At 32.4% G+C, this 16,264-nt stretch overlaps 1 protein-coding gene across 1 annotated transcript in view; it reads left to right on the top strand.

Annotated features, from left to right (window-relative positions):
* Positions 1 to 16,264, top strand: part of LOC118189710 (cuticlin-1-like) — a 128,557-nt gene that overhangs the window by 28,964 nt on the left and 83,329 nt on the right. Inside the window, exon 3 of the mRNA XM_035360369.2 lies at positions 10,823 to 10,877. Within this exon, the coding sequence (XP_035216260.1) occupies positions 10,823 to 10,877 (55 nt within the window). The remainder of the gene's footprint in view (positions 1 to 10,822; positions 10,878 to 16,264) is intronic.

The raw sequence follows: 16,264 nt of genomic DNA, 5'->3' as shown, positions 1-16,264 counted from the left end.
CTATAATCGATGCTATAAAACACATAGTTAAAGATCTTATCATGCTATTATCAATAGGAAAGTGCTTAGGAGGTTAGGTTATTCAAATATGGCAAAAACCACAGGGGCTACCTGCCTAAACGTAGTGATGCCTTTGCGGATGAATTTCTATCGGAAACTGGCTTGCTCTCATGTTACATATGGGGAGCCAGTCTGTTCGTATGACATCGCTCATACACCCAGTATTCAGCGATCTTAATCACTCGGCCACTGGTGGGGCTTAAGCAATGAAATATTTAATAATTAATCATTGATGCAATTAAATAGTGATGGTTATTAATTATTAATTTTGTCGGCTGTAATGAAAAACGAAGAAAGAAGCATTTAATATGCCTTTTTTGACCTGAGCAAAGACATTAAATTTAATTTTTATGCAGTTATCTTAAAAGATTTACATCGAGGAAAACAAATACCTAAGCATTGTTAAACAAATAAAATTTAATCTTTTGAATGTTATATAACAGCCAAAATAAAATCTGCAGTAAATGGCTGACTAATCTAAAGAGATATGTAGCAAAAAGTAGAAATTATTTCAGTAGAATGTGCCACTAATGTTGCATTTACAAATCATCCTGCTCATCATTCTGAACCTTTTTCGAAATAATGATATTAAAGGAAAGTTTTAAGTACTTTTTGGTCGGAAAGATGATAGAAATAGCAAAGCAGTATTTTGATGATTATCTTCATTGATACTTGTGTTTGCGTATTTGCTATTACAAGTAAATCTTGACTGTAAGGTTCGTATTTATTATTCGTAGTTAGATTTTTCATAGATATTTAGAAACCTGGGAACAAATTAGATATTAAATGAAGCTTTGCAAACTCTGTTGATTTAGGTATGTTTTTAGTTGATTCTTAGTTTACATTATATTTTAGTCAAAATTAGCTTCAGTTCAAATTTCAGAATTGTAAGAGTTGTTCTGCAGTTAGTCTTTACCGTACGTTTTTAAAAGCTTGTGCATAAAATCATACTTGCAGTGTATTCCATATTCATTATTCTGTTGGTTTTTTTTTTTTTTTTTTTTTTTTTTTTTTTTTTTTATACTTGACGCTTTTATCCTAATAGTTTTTCAGAAAATTTAGTCTTTTTCTATCCAAGATTTTTCTATTCGTTGACCATATCACTTCGAGCTCAGACATATTGACTTCTCTAGCATGATCTCAGTTACAAGGAATTGTTTATCATTAATGGTGTTTATCATTCTCGCCCCAAACAAAGCACTGACATATACATCACTGTTGTTTACTGTATACGTCTCGTCACGGTTAATTTTACTAACGCAATATTAACCAAGCAAATTACAACCTTTATTTGTTCATGATTTAGTTCGTTAGGCGTTAGCTATTCACTATTGTTCTCTGTTTCCCATCCATCACCGTTATTTTTTGCTTAGGGGATATCAATCATGAAAATAACACCTTCTAATTGTTTACGATTTAGTCCACAATGATTCAGAGCGAAGATCGATTGCACTAATGTTTTAAAATTCTTTTTCCGCACCAATGCAGTTCGGAAAAACTAAATTTTCGGTTCAAATTTCCTGTTTTTGTTATGTGGTGGGAAGCAATTAATCACTTTTTTTTCACCTGTGTCTCATCTTTTGGGATGTTGTCTGATAAATTTTGTTGTACGCTTGAGATGCTCATGGGAAACTCGATGCGAATAGTTCACTGACTGAAAATGCGCATTTCTGCTGAACGGGAGAAGAAAATTAATGTTAATCCTTTTAATTGAAAAGCAAAACAGGTAGAAAATTTTCTCTGAATAATAGTTGGTTACAGTAAATGGGGGTGTACATACACTTTAATGTTTTTAAAATAATAATATTTTATCAACGAAAGTAGCTTTTGCTACCAGTCTTATTTAATATTCTCGTTGACATATTTGCTTTCATTATAGCTAGAATTTTCAAAATAATATTTTCGCGGACAGAATTTTTCTCATCAATCACGGCTTGCACTGAATTTCTCACAAAGGTTTTGCGCATAACTTTTGTACAGTCATTAGGTTATTTTGAAGCAGAAAACATGAAAAATGAGCAATGCCTTCACCGGGACTCGAACCTGGACATCTCGAATACGCGCAGAGTGTGCTAACCGTTACAACACGAAGGCATGCAGAAAGGAGGGAGGAAATACCTTATACTGCGTGACGTGGCGTGGCCTGTTATGACCATAACCATAGGATCTACGTGCTTGCTTAGGGTCAGGCTGCGTCTACTTCGGGTACCTTGTGTCGTTTTTTTTTTTTTTTTTTTTTTTTTTTTGAAGAGTTTTATCCTTCACTGACGATTCATGCTTCATTCCTTTCGAAAGAAGTCAAAATTATATTATCTTCAGATGTTTGAAAAATTCCCCCTTTTTTATATTTTTATTAGAGATATTTGATCCATTTTTTATTGCTTTCTTTTCTTCAAAAATATTTCGGATCTGTTTTTAACTATGCTCTTTTAATTTTCCGCCAACTTCATTTGCAATAGACTACCAGCAATATCGTCAATAAATTTTAATCTTCTTTCTTATAACCTTTTTAAATTTAATATTTTTACTTTCTGTTTTGCAGACATCTTAGGTGAAAAGGATAGTGAAGTTTAAAATAAAAAACAACCATGTACATGCACGATTACCTGTGATTTTAGAAACAAATGCGACCTATCGGAATAATGTCAAAAATCAGGACTAAAATATTTGGTTGTTCTTAAAAAAAAAAGGGAAAGTTAAGTGACATGATTTAGTATATTTACTTTTAATGAGAAAGATAAGTTCAGTTGAACAGTCTAATCTGCATAAGAAAGCTACGAGTCATTTATGGTACCATGAAGGTCTAATTTAGTTGAAATGAGAAATTACAGCGCACTGTAAAAACACTAAATTGATGATTTAGAAAAAAAAAAAAAAAAAAAGAATCTGAAAGTTGTCAGATTTTCAATTACATCCAAAGGGGCGTTTTTAACATTTTGTGTCTTACCTTTATTTATAAAATATCATGTTCTTCCCTCTAAGCGGCAAGGCCGTATATATACGGCCTGGAATATTTTTTGTGATATCTGTAAGAACGTATATATACGTGCATATTAAAATATGTCAAAGAAATTAAGAAAATATATCAAAAGAAAACGAATTCAGGTATGAAATACCAGGAGAGTTTTTACATTAAAATCAAAAAAATATTTTGTTCTCATAGTAGTTTTGGAAAATTTGTGCTTTCTTAGCGAAAACCCTGGCCGCTCAGAGGGTTAAACCATAAAATTCAGTTCAAGAGCAATATCGCAAAATAATTTTAAATTGAGCATATCTTTAGAATTTCCGATACACAGTCTCGCGCACTGGAGATAAAAATGTTTTTTTCTGTACAACGTTGCCATGGCTCGCTTTGAAATCCTTGAGTCTGTTAATCAAGAATTCTTTTAAAGTTTTACAAACTATGAAATCAATAATAAAACAAATTTCAAATTTGGGCTTCCAGATGCCCATATTCGCAGTAGGATTACGTCATTCAAAATAGGATGGTTCTAAGTACCGTTGTTTCATCACAATGCGAGAAACATACATACATTTATGCAGATTCTTCATTATTTAATTTCTTCAAATGTAATAAATTTGGTGGCAACAGTTTGAAAAGTGAAACGAACATTCAGAGTGATTCGACGCAAAATCGCAAAACTAAAATAATAGTTCCTTTGGACTAAAAAAAATCGGGTAAATCATTTTTCGCACTATAACAGTAAAAACTTAAATAACGCCTTATAAACATTTTGGTCATTTAGCGCTTAAAATATTTATACCGAAAGCAGATATTTTAGGATTGTCTTAATATTTATTTGATGATCTCCGTCAGTAGGGAGTGATTATTCTAAAGCATAACATAGAATTATCAGTATAGATATTTATTCTATGTTTTTCGAAATACTAGTCACTTTTACAAGTAGTCGCTGGGAGAAGTTTTACTCCACTTAAGTTCTTATGTTTTGCGACTCATCTCAGATAAGTTCACATCGGATAAAAAGGTTATATTTTTGACGTGCAAGTGATGCCACGGGAGTAAAAAGCCCTGCCTTCTAACTAATGTCTGTCTAGTGCAGGTGCGACGGTACTTAAAGAAGGAAGGATAAAAAAAAAAAAAAAAAATAGTAAATATAACAGCGACGCCACTTCGTCCGCGGCTGCTGTCAGCTTTTCCTGCCCTGTGACCTCTAAGGTCAGTCACTTTTGGGGCAAGGTGTGTGGGTAAGGATCATGAAAAACGTTAAAACTTCTAAGTACCTTACACTCCAATTCATTTATCTTGCTGTGTAACAGGGGAAGTAATCTTTTTTAATCTCTACTTAATTTGAATCTAAGAGGGGGGGGATTTTATATACATATTTATCTCTCTCTCTTTCTCTCATTTTAATATAATGAAGTTATATATTCTACTGTTTTACATTGAGGCTCGTACGGTTGGTTCACCTTAGTTTTGAAAGGCCTCTTAATTAAATCGCAAATTGTGACACGTTCTTAATGTTATAAAATGTGCTACTCTAAGACTACATTTTAAGATCCCTTTCAGGAATATTGTAGTGAAATCAAAGGAATTAAATTTTTAGGGATTGTAAAATATCTGCTTGAGAAAAATCAACTATTTAATTCAAAAATACTATTTCATTAGAAAAAAAAAGGATTTATTTCTAATTAATCGATAGAATATTTCTTTCTCCAAAGGAATTTAACTTAAATTTCTGCCAACTTTCTTCACAACACATTACCAACAACACCATCAATAAATTTTAATATTGGTTTAAAATTTAATTCTTTTATCTTTTGTTTTGTTGACACCTTAGGTCAAAATGTTAATGAAATTTAAACAAAACAACACACGCGCATATATACTCCATTCTCATATTCATATATACTCCATATATACGCATTCCATTCTTAGAAATAAATAACGATAGCTCTGTATTTTTCCTTCTGCGTCGTCTTTCCTAATCCTATGCTATTCTTATGAATTCAGGGTCTATAGAGGAAGACGGGGAGAAGAAAATCTAGGGAAAAAATTTTTATATCTAAGCTTCATTCTCAGATTTCAGATTACATACTGAAAGAGATTTATTTTATCCTTTCCCCGCCTCTGTATGCTCATTTAGTTAAGACTTATATCTCAGAGAAGAAATAATAATTAACATGTTGTCAATGTCAATGCTCTTATCATCACTAAACAAATTTCATCTACAAGAGTTGATACTCTCATCAGAATTTGCACTTTCATCTAACAATAACTTCACTAAAAAAGGGGCGACTCCTTGCTACTGTAGATTAAAATCAGTGAGCTTTTGCTATCAGTCGATAATAATCCTTTTGTCACTGACCATTGTATGCGTTTGATTGATTTCACAGTGTCGACACTTTGTAACAAGTGAAAATTGGCAACGAACAATGACCTTAAAGAAAATAATGTCTAATAATTTCAGCGCGCCACCTGAGCGTGGCACAGTTTTTGATATCATAATCATGTCGCTGCTGTAAAATTTAATCGCAGATTTAAAGGTTCATAATTTAGGCTGGGGTCTTTAGACTTTTTTTTTTTTGTTTTTGTTTTTTGTTAAAAGCTAAAACGTTAAGTGGATATCCAACATGCATTTGTACGACTAAAACAAAAAGGTTTATAGAAATCTGTAATTATTTCTCCTTTTCTTTAAGAAAAACATTTATAAGGTATTTCTCCCACGTTCTTGGCATGCTTCGTGGTGTGGTGGTCTGCACACTGGGCGCGTATTCCAGCGGTCCGCGGTTCGATTCCCGGCGAAGGCGTTGCTAAATTTTCATCTCTCTGGCTTCAAAAATATGCCTAATGACTCTACGTATTTATCATTTAAAAACATTTAACACAATACGTTTACTTAAATTTTCATGGTTAGATTAGAGAAAAATATTTAACAGAGTTAACAGGTTTAATATTCTAGTTTGCTACAAGAAAAAGGTAGTAATTCGTCAGTAAGTTTCATCATTTGGTAAAAACAATAAGTAATCAGTATCAGGAACAAGGAACGCCGTTTTTTTACTTAGTAAAAAAGTACGTGAAGATTTCTCAATTTTATTGTAAAAAATTGCTAGAATTTTTATTTGCAAAATCTGCTATTTGAATTCATTAGCTGCCCAGCCGTTATGGTGACTAGTGACGTAGATTGCCATTCCGATGGGCCTAGGTTCGAATCCCGGAGAAGGCATGGATCTTTGTAAGTGTATTGAGTTTGTGCGGTATGAGAGCACTCAGAATACCAAACGAGCTGAAACGTCCTCTCGAGAGGTTGGGGTAGAGGTTGAAGAGATCCTCGGACTCCCTCCATATGGAGTTCTCTCTCAAAATTGGGGGTGGGGACTGCATAGTTAGTGCTACAGGACTGTACCTGCACGACCACTGGTGAAATTCTGGTGTCCCATCCTCTTCTGTCTGTATTCGTACTTGTTTGAATTCCTTAATAAAGGTCGAATGGCCGCTTAATTTAGGACTTAAAAGGACAAACCATTCTTGTTTACGCATGGACAATATCGAAGGGTCCGCAAATGGTTTAATGTAAAATAAAATAATTGCGATCCATTTTTTTTCATTATTGTGAAAGTTAAAATAAATAGCAATAAATAAACTGGAAGCAATTTTTAAGTCACGAATAAAATAAAACAAACTGAGTTCTTTTTTTACAGATATCAGACCGAAGAAAAAAGTGCAGACAAAATTGGGTTGAATATATATTATTGAATATTATAAAATCTGACTTTATTTAGTCACCAGAATATAGTACTTCACCTGAGTTCCCTCTGTGTAATAAAATTTATCAAACAAATCAATGAAACGTTAGGAAAAATTTGACAAAAGTCCATAGTGACAAAAAGATAAAGATTTAACACCTTTAAAACAGTCAAACAAAAATATTTGAAAATACTGTCATTGCGATAACATCCAAGAGAAAGGACGATAGAGTGCGTACTTCTTATTACATTTCTTTAGACTGCAAAATCGGAGAGCCACACGCCATTAATGAACTTATTCTACAAGCTGTAAATGAAGTAATACGCGCCGTGCTGCATAAATCAGTTTTGATGTTAGAAGAATTCTACTCAGAAATAAAGAAAGAAGGACTAACGAAATGGCTTAGTGCGTCGAAAATTCTTTATGTTTGTACTTAAAGCATCTGAAATCTCTATACAGTTTGAGGAATCTACTTTGGAAGGAAACGAAGCATTACTTTTAGCTTATGTGAGATTTGCAGAATAAGAAAAACTTTGCAATAATTGTTATTTATCAATTGTTTGGAAACTGATACGAAAGGCGAAGGAATACCGTTGTTGTTGTGACTTATCTCACTTTTCTGACAGCAACATCAGAACAAGCCCATGAAATTCATCATGGCAAACAGTGCAAGACTCGGCCTATCATTGGCTAAGAACCATGCAGCTGACAGTACGATTTCGCTCAGTTCCGCCCCCAATTTTGATGGAGAACACCTCGTGGGATGGGTTCGAGGGTATCCCACCCCTCTTCTTCTACCACCAACTTCTCGATAAGGCTGTCGGCTCGCCGCATATTTAGTGCCTCCATTCCGCACAGACACTAAACATTTACAAACACCCATGTCTTCTCCGGGATTCGAACCAGGATCCTTCGGTACGGCAGTCAGAGTCACTAACCACTATCCCGGTTGGGCGGAGAAACAATATTTAATACTTTAAAAAGATTTTTCAATGTAGAAACCATATCCTTGAGTGATATCCTCTCCATTGCTTCCGACGGTGCACCGGCAATGGCAGGAAGACACCGAGGCTTTCTGGCATACCTAAAGCAAGCTATCCGAAATGTATTATCTGTACATTTAGTTGCCAAAAATCTTGGTGAACGCTTACAAGGCTTACTAGTTCATGTCATTAAAACAGTTAATAAAATCAAAAGGAAGGCATTAAATGAGAGATATTTTATTCAACTTTGTTTGGAATATGATGAAGATTAGTTGATTAGTTTACTACTTAACACGGAAGTTCGCTGGTTATCTAAAAGTGCACGTATGGATCGATTTTATGCACTCTTTAATTCACTGTTGCAATTCCTAGAAATAAAAGATAATGACTTACTGCTCAGTTTAATTAACTAAAAAATGACATAGCTTATATGACTGATTTATTTACCAATTTGTTGATGTAAGGTTATCAATTAAACTCAATCAAACCCAAATAATATTATCTGCATTTATTGCAAACCGTTTCGTATGCAAACAAAACTTGGGGAGAGAAGAGACCTTTCAGATTCCAAATCCTCCAAAATTGCAAAAAATACGAGGTCAAAATTTGCTTGCTTATTGTCAACACTTAACCGGCTCTTCATTCTGACCTCAAAGATTTGAAAGCATTCCTCACTTGGTTATTCCCAACTGAGTGTTGAACCCTTTTGCACGCACAGCCACAAACTCAGATGAATCCATACTAGATAATACACGCTAAATTTATTGAATTATTTACAAATGGAGGTGCTAAAACCAATATTTGAACAAGGAATTCCGCAAATTTTGGTTACAAAAACAGAAACAAATTTTATATCCTGTATTACGCGTTACTGTAGAGAAGTCGTTAATTGCTTTGCTTTCCCGTGATTAGCTATTTAGTAGAACGTGCATTTATTATGAGCCTTATCAGGAAACGGAGACATAACGAATGTTACTCACAAATATAGAGCCGAATATAAATAATCTCATATTACCCCAATCAGGCTCACCCATAACATTACGAAAAAACGTACTTTTGTATTTTAAAACAAAGGTCGTAATTTCAATAAATATTGCTTTTAATATCAAAATCTCTCATTTATATTGTTTTTACGTCACCATTTCCATTCAATACATCAAGGTTAAATTTGTAGTTTTTTCATTACGCACTTACATAGAGTTATTTCATTTAGAGTTTCATGGTCAGGTTTTTGCTCTAAGAAGTGATGCACATGCATAACCACTGTTTTACATTTTCATGTATTCAGTTCTTGTTTTATTTTTTGAACTTTTTCTTTTCTCTTATACCTTAAAATATTAACATCTAACTCATCCAGAAATTTAGTAAATTTTTTGCTATTTTGTATTATTTCTAATAAATTTATTGTACCTTTTTAATGCGATGTTTAGTTCATTTATTAATCCTTTTTGTTTGTAAATATATATATATATATATATTGATTGACTGATATATTGCCAGATGGTTCTAAAATAATCCTGCATCATATTTAATGGATGAACTGCATGTAAACAAGATATATATTTGTATGAGTCGCATTAAAATTTTTCTGGAGTAAATATTATTAAATTTAATATTATAAAATTTAAAACTATGTTTCACATTTACGTATTCGAAGCAATATTTTCGGGGAATATAGTAAACTTAAAAGCGTGAGCTCCAAGCGGATCACGAATCCAGGACTTTAACATCTGCAGTAGACCTCGTAGCTTCTAGCCAGTTTTCCCTAATACTGCTAGAATTTTAAGTGTTACGCATTTTTAATGTTGCCTATCCTCTTTCAGTGTTACTGGAAAATTCTCTCTCTTGAGATGAAAGCACTCCATACACTTAAGTTCGTAGATGAATAAAAAAATTACCGAAGCATGTGAATTTCTATCTTTAATTATCATATGATTAACATGATTAATGCAAATTTCCCTAATTAATATTTATGCGCGTGTTATCTCCTTTAAAACAATCCAAATTTTTATTTTATTCATACTACAAATGTACGATTCTTACTTCTTGTAAAAGTTTATCTTTTTTTCTTTCTTAAAACAGTACCTTTTAGTCGAGGAAAAGTATTATTTGCTGTAAGAAATTCTCGAATTTTCCCGATAAGAAAACCTTGACCGAAGAATTTCTGAATAATTCAGAACATCTTTACGCCATTTCTTCGGTATTGCAGTACAGTTATAATATTACACATACTTGACGTCCCGTTGGAGCCTCACAAAGAGTAGACCCTTAGTAACAAACCTTTGATTCTCCGAATTATACAGTAGCCATTAGAAGGTAACAAACCAATCGCAACCGGATGTATTCAAAGCCTTGAACATCCAAAAATGGCGATATTCAGGATGTGGTGACAATAGGCGAAACAAGGGAGCTGTCCCTGAACAAGGTCATTTAAGTACAAATTATTACCCAGATGACCATTGTGTTTTTTTGCTTTATTTCTTTAATAATTTCTTCTATTTCAATGTAAAGTAAATCAAAGCTGCAAATGTGCGCATAAGGAATGCTATGACACAAAAAATAATTTTTAAACCTCGCAAAAAGAAAAGTTGTTTTCCTGTTTGCAAATTCGGATAACATATACTTTCAACTTTCGATATAAATAGAAATTTGTCATAAAAGAGTCAAATAAGTCAACCGGAACGTACTACTCTTTCGCTTACATGTGCAAAGCACGTAGTTGCTCCTTTGCCGTTTTGCGTAAGCAGATAGGAGGGCTTTGCTACTAATACATATGTCAGATTTGCACTAGAAGAACATCAGCTCAAAAAATACTTGCCCACCTTTCTGCTTTATTGTTTCAGTTTGTAAAATGAGGTTAATCTGAACGATTTTAGCAAAATGAGTGGTTTAATTGCTTTTTATGTGCATTCCAGGTACACTTTATCACGATATCCATATGAACGATTAAATACAATCATTACGTCCTGGATTATTTCGCAGAGAATTCAAATTTGTAAATACTTACATGTTCAAAAGAAATATTTTATTGTGTTGGTTGTTGACACCGTTATGATGATATTTTTCTTTTTAGGTCTTGTTAGGCTTAGCTTCTGCCACTTCTCAACATCATCCGGATCTGCATGCTGGTAAGTGGAATTGAATATTTAATTGTTGTAAGCAAATACTAAAGGTTTAACAAAAATTTGCGTTCATTAGATAACAATGAAATTTTATTATGTAGGTGACCCGATATCAATAAACCTCTTCAGGCTTTATTCTAGATTCAGATTCCAACATAGGCCCTATTTACGGACACATTAAGCTTCTTACGCTTAAAAAAGGAATGAAAGGACAATATTACATTGATGTTAGAATTTTTCAAACTCTAAATAAGATTTGAAGAATGAATCAAAATTTTATTTTAGCTTAGAGTTAAACTAATGTGATATTACGCACGAAAAATCCAAGCAAAATTTTTCTGAAATGTAACAGAAGCTTTCTATTGAGTTTCGCCTTCTGAGTAATGCAGTTAGTTTTTGAGATAAATGTCTCTGGTAATGAACATAAATGGGTCAAGCGAATCGTATCATCCCCTTCAATCACTCATTTAATTCTCAAAGTAGCAAATTTTAGAAGCTATACTGTTCAGCATATGCCAACGAACTTGCTCGGTTAACATTAAGCATAGATTTTTTTCTATGAAATAACCTATGGTTGTTTAGTAGGGCAACAATGTACTGTTTAGGATTTATGATGTTATGATTCTGGAAATAAATATTTTGATGCTAAAATAATAAAAAATAATGCTTATATTCAGGCTTTAAAATTAAAGTATTTATTGAGGTGAATTAAATTTGAGCAAAAAAAAAATAACGCTTTAGCTTTTAAATTTCAGGTTTCTAAGTTTTAAACAATTAAATGTTATGATTGAAAATTTAATTTGTTAACTTTTTAAAAAAACCTGCTTATCAAATTAAGTTACTTTTGAAAGAATTCCTCAGAATTAGATTTTCATTTCAAACAAAGTATACATTAAAAAGATATCAGAATTTACAAACCAGCAGCATTTGTTTGGTACACCAGCTGTTGAAATTATATTTCGAGAATAAGCTCTTAAGCATAACTGTTTCTTGCCAGTATTTTGTTACCTTATAATTTCAAATAGTGAAATCCTATTTGAAATTTAAAATAATTAAATCAAGCCATTTTGGTAATGTAACATCTACAATCTCACTGAAATATTCACATGTAATTCCTTAATGAATTTACATCGAAATTATAAGGGTTAGATCTTGCAAGACCTACTAATTACTTTAAAAGTTAAAAAGAGATGAAACACTTGAAATGTTTTAAATACGAAATAAGACATGCTATACTATAGAGAAAAAGACATCCAAACAATAAGATTGTTGAATAAATGAGAACTAAACATTCATAGAAGTTTGAGTAACACTAACTAATACAAAATAAATATTTATTTAGAAGATGTTTTATGTGAGTTTTAAAAACATATTGTGAAATAAAGTAGGAAACACTGTGCTTTCAGTCCAGAAGCTGAACGAATATTAAATTAGCTACGACTTTTCTCAAATCATCAAAATTTGTGATGGTTTTATACTCAAATAATTATAGATGGGAAAAGAAAAACTTCTCAAGATACTGTGCAATCACAGAAACGGAATTCAGTCCTCAGAAACTTTAATTTTATGTTAATAATACATCAGTTTTAGTATAGTGTATTGATAATTAAATTTACTAAAATTTTATCACATTTGCTGTATCTTCGTTGAGACATTTTGGAAACTCCCCTGGAGTATGAGTTATGTGAATTTTCACCTATACTATCAAGCAGCTGTTAAATTAAACAGCTGTTATTGCAGAAACTAATAATGTTACAATAAATCTATCCATTTGTTTAGTTTACATGTCATTCTATAATATTTGTGGATCTTGACAAGTTTAGAAATTTAAAATAGTGATAACAGAGGTAACGATGCTTAGAATCGAAAGTTCAAGTCTTTCTTTCGAACAATCCGTTTCAAAATGTTAATCATTTATCCATTTAATAAGAATATCCGTTCTCAGAATATGCTACTGAAACATATTAAAGTACTATTTGTAATCTTACTTGCGGAGTATTTTTATGCTGACCCTTTACAATTAATAAATACAAAAGAGCTATTATGAAATGTTTGTTTCGACATCGAAAAAAGGTCATCGTCAGCCATATGCGCGTTTTGCAACTGCTCAGTACGCCACTATGAACTTCGATCATTCTGCCAGTTCCAGAGGACGGTAACATTCCGAGAGGCCATTCTTGTGTGTCTAATACATTCTTCAACCGGCGGAAAAGAAATAACAAGGGAAGGCCACAAAAGGAAAGGCGGAGGGCTGCTGACTTAGAGAACTGTTGCCTTATGAGGCGGCTTCATTTTTCTTTAGGGCTCATCTCACCTGTCTAGGGCGAAGGGTTGAGCCCTACGGATTCTTCATTTTCTTCCTTCCTTCCTTTCTTTTTTTTTTTTTTTTTTTAAGTAACATTGTCAAACTCTCTTATGCACTTTCCTTTACCCGCAGGTGCTGCAGATAATAAACGGCTATATTTATCTCTAGGAAAATATCTCTTTAAATAACAGATTAAAAAATATATGTTTTCAAATTTGTTATCAGATACGTGTGATAGACCAGTTTTATCAAAATATGACTCTTCTAATTCATATATAAATAATATTGTAAAATGTCACTTCTTAAAACACCCTTTGCTAAGTTATCACGGTCGGCAACAGCTAATTTGAACACACTGCAAGAGATAAAATTCAAGAATATTTACATTCATTCATTAAATTGCAAACAGAATAACTTTAAAATAAAACAGTTAGAAGTCTGAGGTAAAAGCAAATACTTCTAAAATGAAACTACCTGATAAGAGGAAATTTATGGTTTAGAAGGCTTTCTTTTTTTGAGTTAATTTTATCTTCTTAACGAATTGCTTACTCTAATTATAATACTCCCAAAACCGTGGTCTTTAAGCTTAGCTTCTAATAATAACAATATTGAGTCTGAATCAAACAGAACTCCGCAAGCAAGCATCGCAGTACGTCGTGCTCTTGTTAACTTCCTGATCTTCATAACTTTAATTATATACATTGCATTTCCTGAAGAAACGAATTTTGAAGAAATAAGGAAGGACAGAACATGTCTAACTGTCAGCAAAATAAAAATAAACTTTATATAATCTTTTGTTTCATAATTACCTTGAAGATTTTTGTAATTACGTATTTCATTAAAACTTTGAGAAAGCAAACGAAAATACCCAAAATTCCAAATACTTACTAGTAGTAATAGTAGTAGATAAATACAATATTTATAACCATTTGCAAACATCTTTGCTATATATTAAAGTCACCGGATATCCAAGATTGCGCGAGCAGTCCCGCTACAAGGAATGTTCAGGAAAATGTCCTGCATTCTGTAATTCTGTTCAGAAAATGTCCTGCATTCTGTAACTAATCTCGGATTTTGTAAACTTAAATGGACTCGAAATTTGTTAATCAGAAATTAAAAAAAACGAATTGGGAAATTTTCTGGATGTATCTTCCAACTGCGTATTGTAGTTCGAAATTAGTCAATGAAATTAAATTACCTGAGGAATTTTAAATGGATTACATTTTGAATATATGTAGAATGCAAACACGGGGAGGAGAGCTTAAGTTCTGAAAGCAAGTATTTTGACGAAGAAAAATTACCTAAAGTTAATAAAGTGGTGTCTGTAATTGAATTTTTATCTTACACGCATGCATGCATACACACACACACACGCGCGCGCATGCCCATTATGATATATAATAATTTCTGAAAAAGTATAAACTGTTCAGATAAGAATATTTTTTACATTTTATGCAATTCCTGCCTTATACGTTTTGAAAGTAGAGGTTTTTGGAAGATTAAAGGATAGAAGGTTATACAGTACAATGGCTCGGAAATTACAAATATAGGAAAAATTAAGCCCAAACGAGACTTCAGTGAAAACAAAAGACTTAAAAAGAATGTGATTGAAAGAGAAATGACTTCTCAATTTTAACGAACCCGGCAACTCTCTGACAAAGTACCTTGGAATACAATGATGTTATAAATCACTTCTAATACAAAAGGTAAGAGTTGACGAAGTCTGCACGACATCATGTGCTATTGGCCTTGTCGCGAAAGTAAAAATGAAAATGTTTTCCTTCAGAAATCACAGTGAGTGTTTTAATTCTATAAATGCACTTAATACGATATATCTCGTAATTTAGAAAAAAGTAGAAAAATAATGAGGGAAAAGCCCCTGTCGCCTAAGTGACAAGCTTAAGAATAAACGTAAAGAATGAAATAAGATGTATTCTTGTTAACTTGACAAGGCATAACAATTTAATCTAAGATATTCGCTTCTGAAGTTTCAAGTAAAATTATCCGTACTTATATTTTCTGAAATTTCAGTGCTCTGCTAAAGGAAAATTAATGGAAAATAAGATATCAGATTATATTATCACAGTAAAAGAATTTACTTCGATAAGTATGTTTTATTAGGTAGCGAAATTCTGATACACAGTATTTAAAAAATATCAGTAGCAATACTGAATTAGTTCTTAGTAGAGAAGTAAGAAGTAAGAAAAAAACTTCATTTTTAACTGTGAACGTATGTTCCTCTTGTCGAAGTGTTTTGTTTCCCTTCCCTTTGGAATATCTTTCGAGGAACATTAAAGGTTATTTTACGTAGGGGTAGCAGAAAATTATACGATAATTAGCATCATTAGAATAGTAGATATCCCTTGTGTGTCTGATTGTAAAAAACAAATATTATTCCTGAATAATTTGAAAGATATATGCTTCAGAATATGCTTGAAAATAGATATGCATTGTACATTATAATAAATTGCTTATTATAATGTACAATGTCTTCACCTGTAATATACTTAAAATGTGGTATATGAGATTAATATTACAGTGATATGCAAAACTCAACCAGAATATTAGTTTGAAATTTAAATTGATAAAACAGTCGATGCCTAATCACTAAGTAAATGTAGCGCCACTGAGTAAGCTTTATTTTCCTGGTTCTGGATACTGATTTTGAACCTCATTCTCGAACTAGGGAGACGCAACTGGGCGTTTTCTACAGCAATAGCTGGGAGGTTTATTGTATGATAAACGAAATGAATATTTCCGTTAGATTTATTATGTTGATCTGTTGTGAATCTTTCCATACGTTTACATACTACAACAACAGGTGAATAATACCAAAATAATTAAGCTCTTAAATGCGATGACAGTTTGTACATTATTAGCACTGACTGATGCTTGATTTCTCTCAAGTGTTGGTCAGAAAACGGGAAAAACTGAAGAGCCCGCGCTCACATGTGATATTTCACTGTAAAGTGCACAATTTCAAAGTGAAATAGCTCCATGAGAGAAGAAATGATAATAACTTCTAATTATTATCATTTCTTCTCTCATGGAGCTATTTCACTTTGAAATTGTGCACTTTACAGTGAAA

This window comes from Stegodyphus dumicola, chromosome X1 (assembly GCF_044657685.1).
Source record: "Stegodyphus dumicola isolate Sdum_Otavi_A_Nest chromosome X1, ASM4465768v1".
Classification (NCBI taxonomy): Eukaryota; Metazoa; Arthropoda; class Arachnida; order Araneae; family Eresidae; genus Stegodyphus; species Stegodyphus dumicola.
Note: the sequence above shows the minus strand (reverse complement) of the source record. Positions and strands in the feature narration are given on the sequence as shown.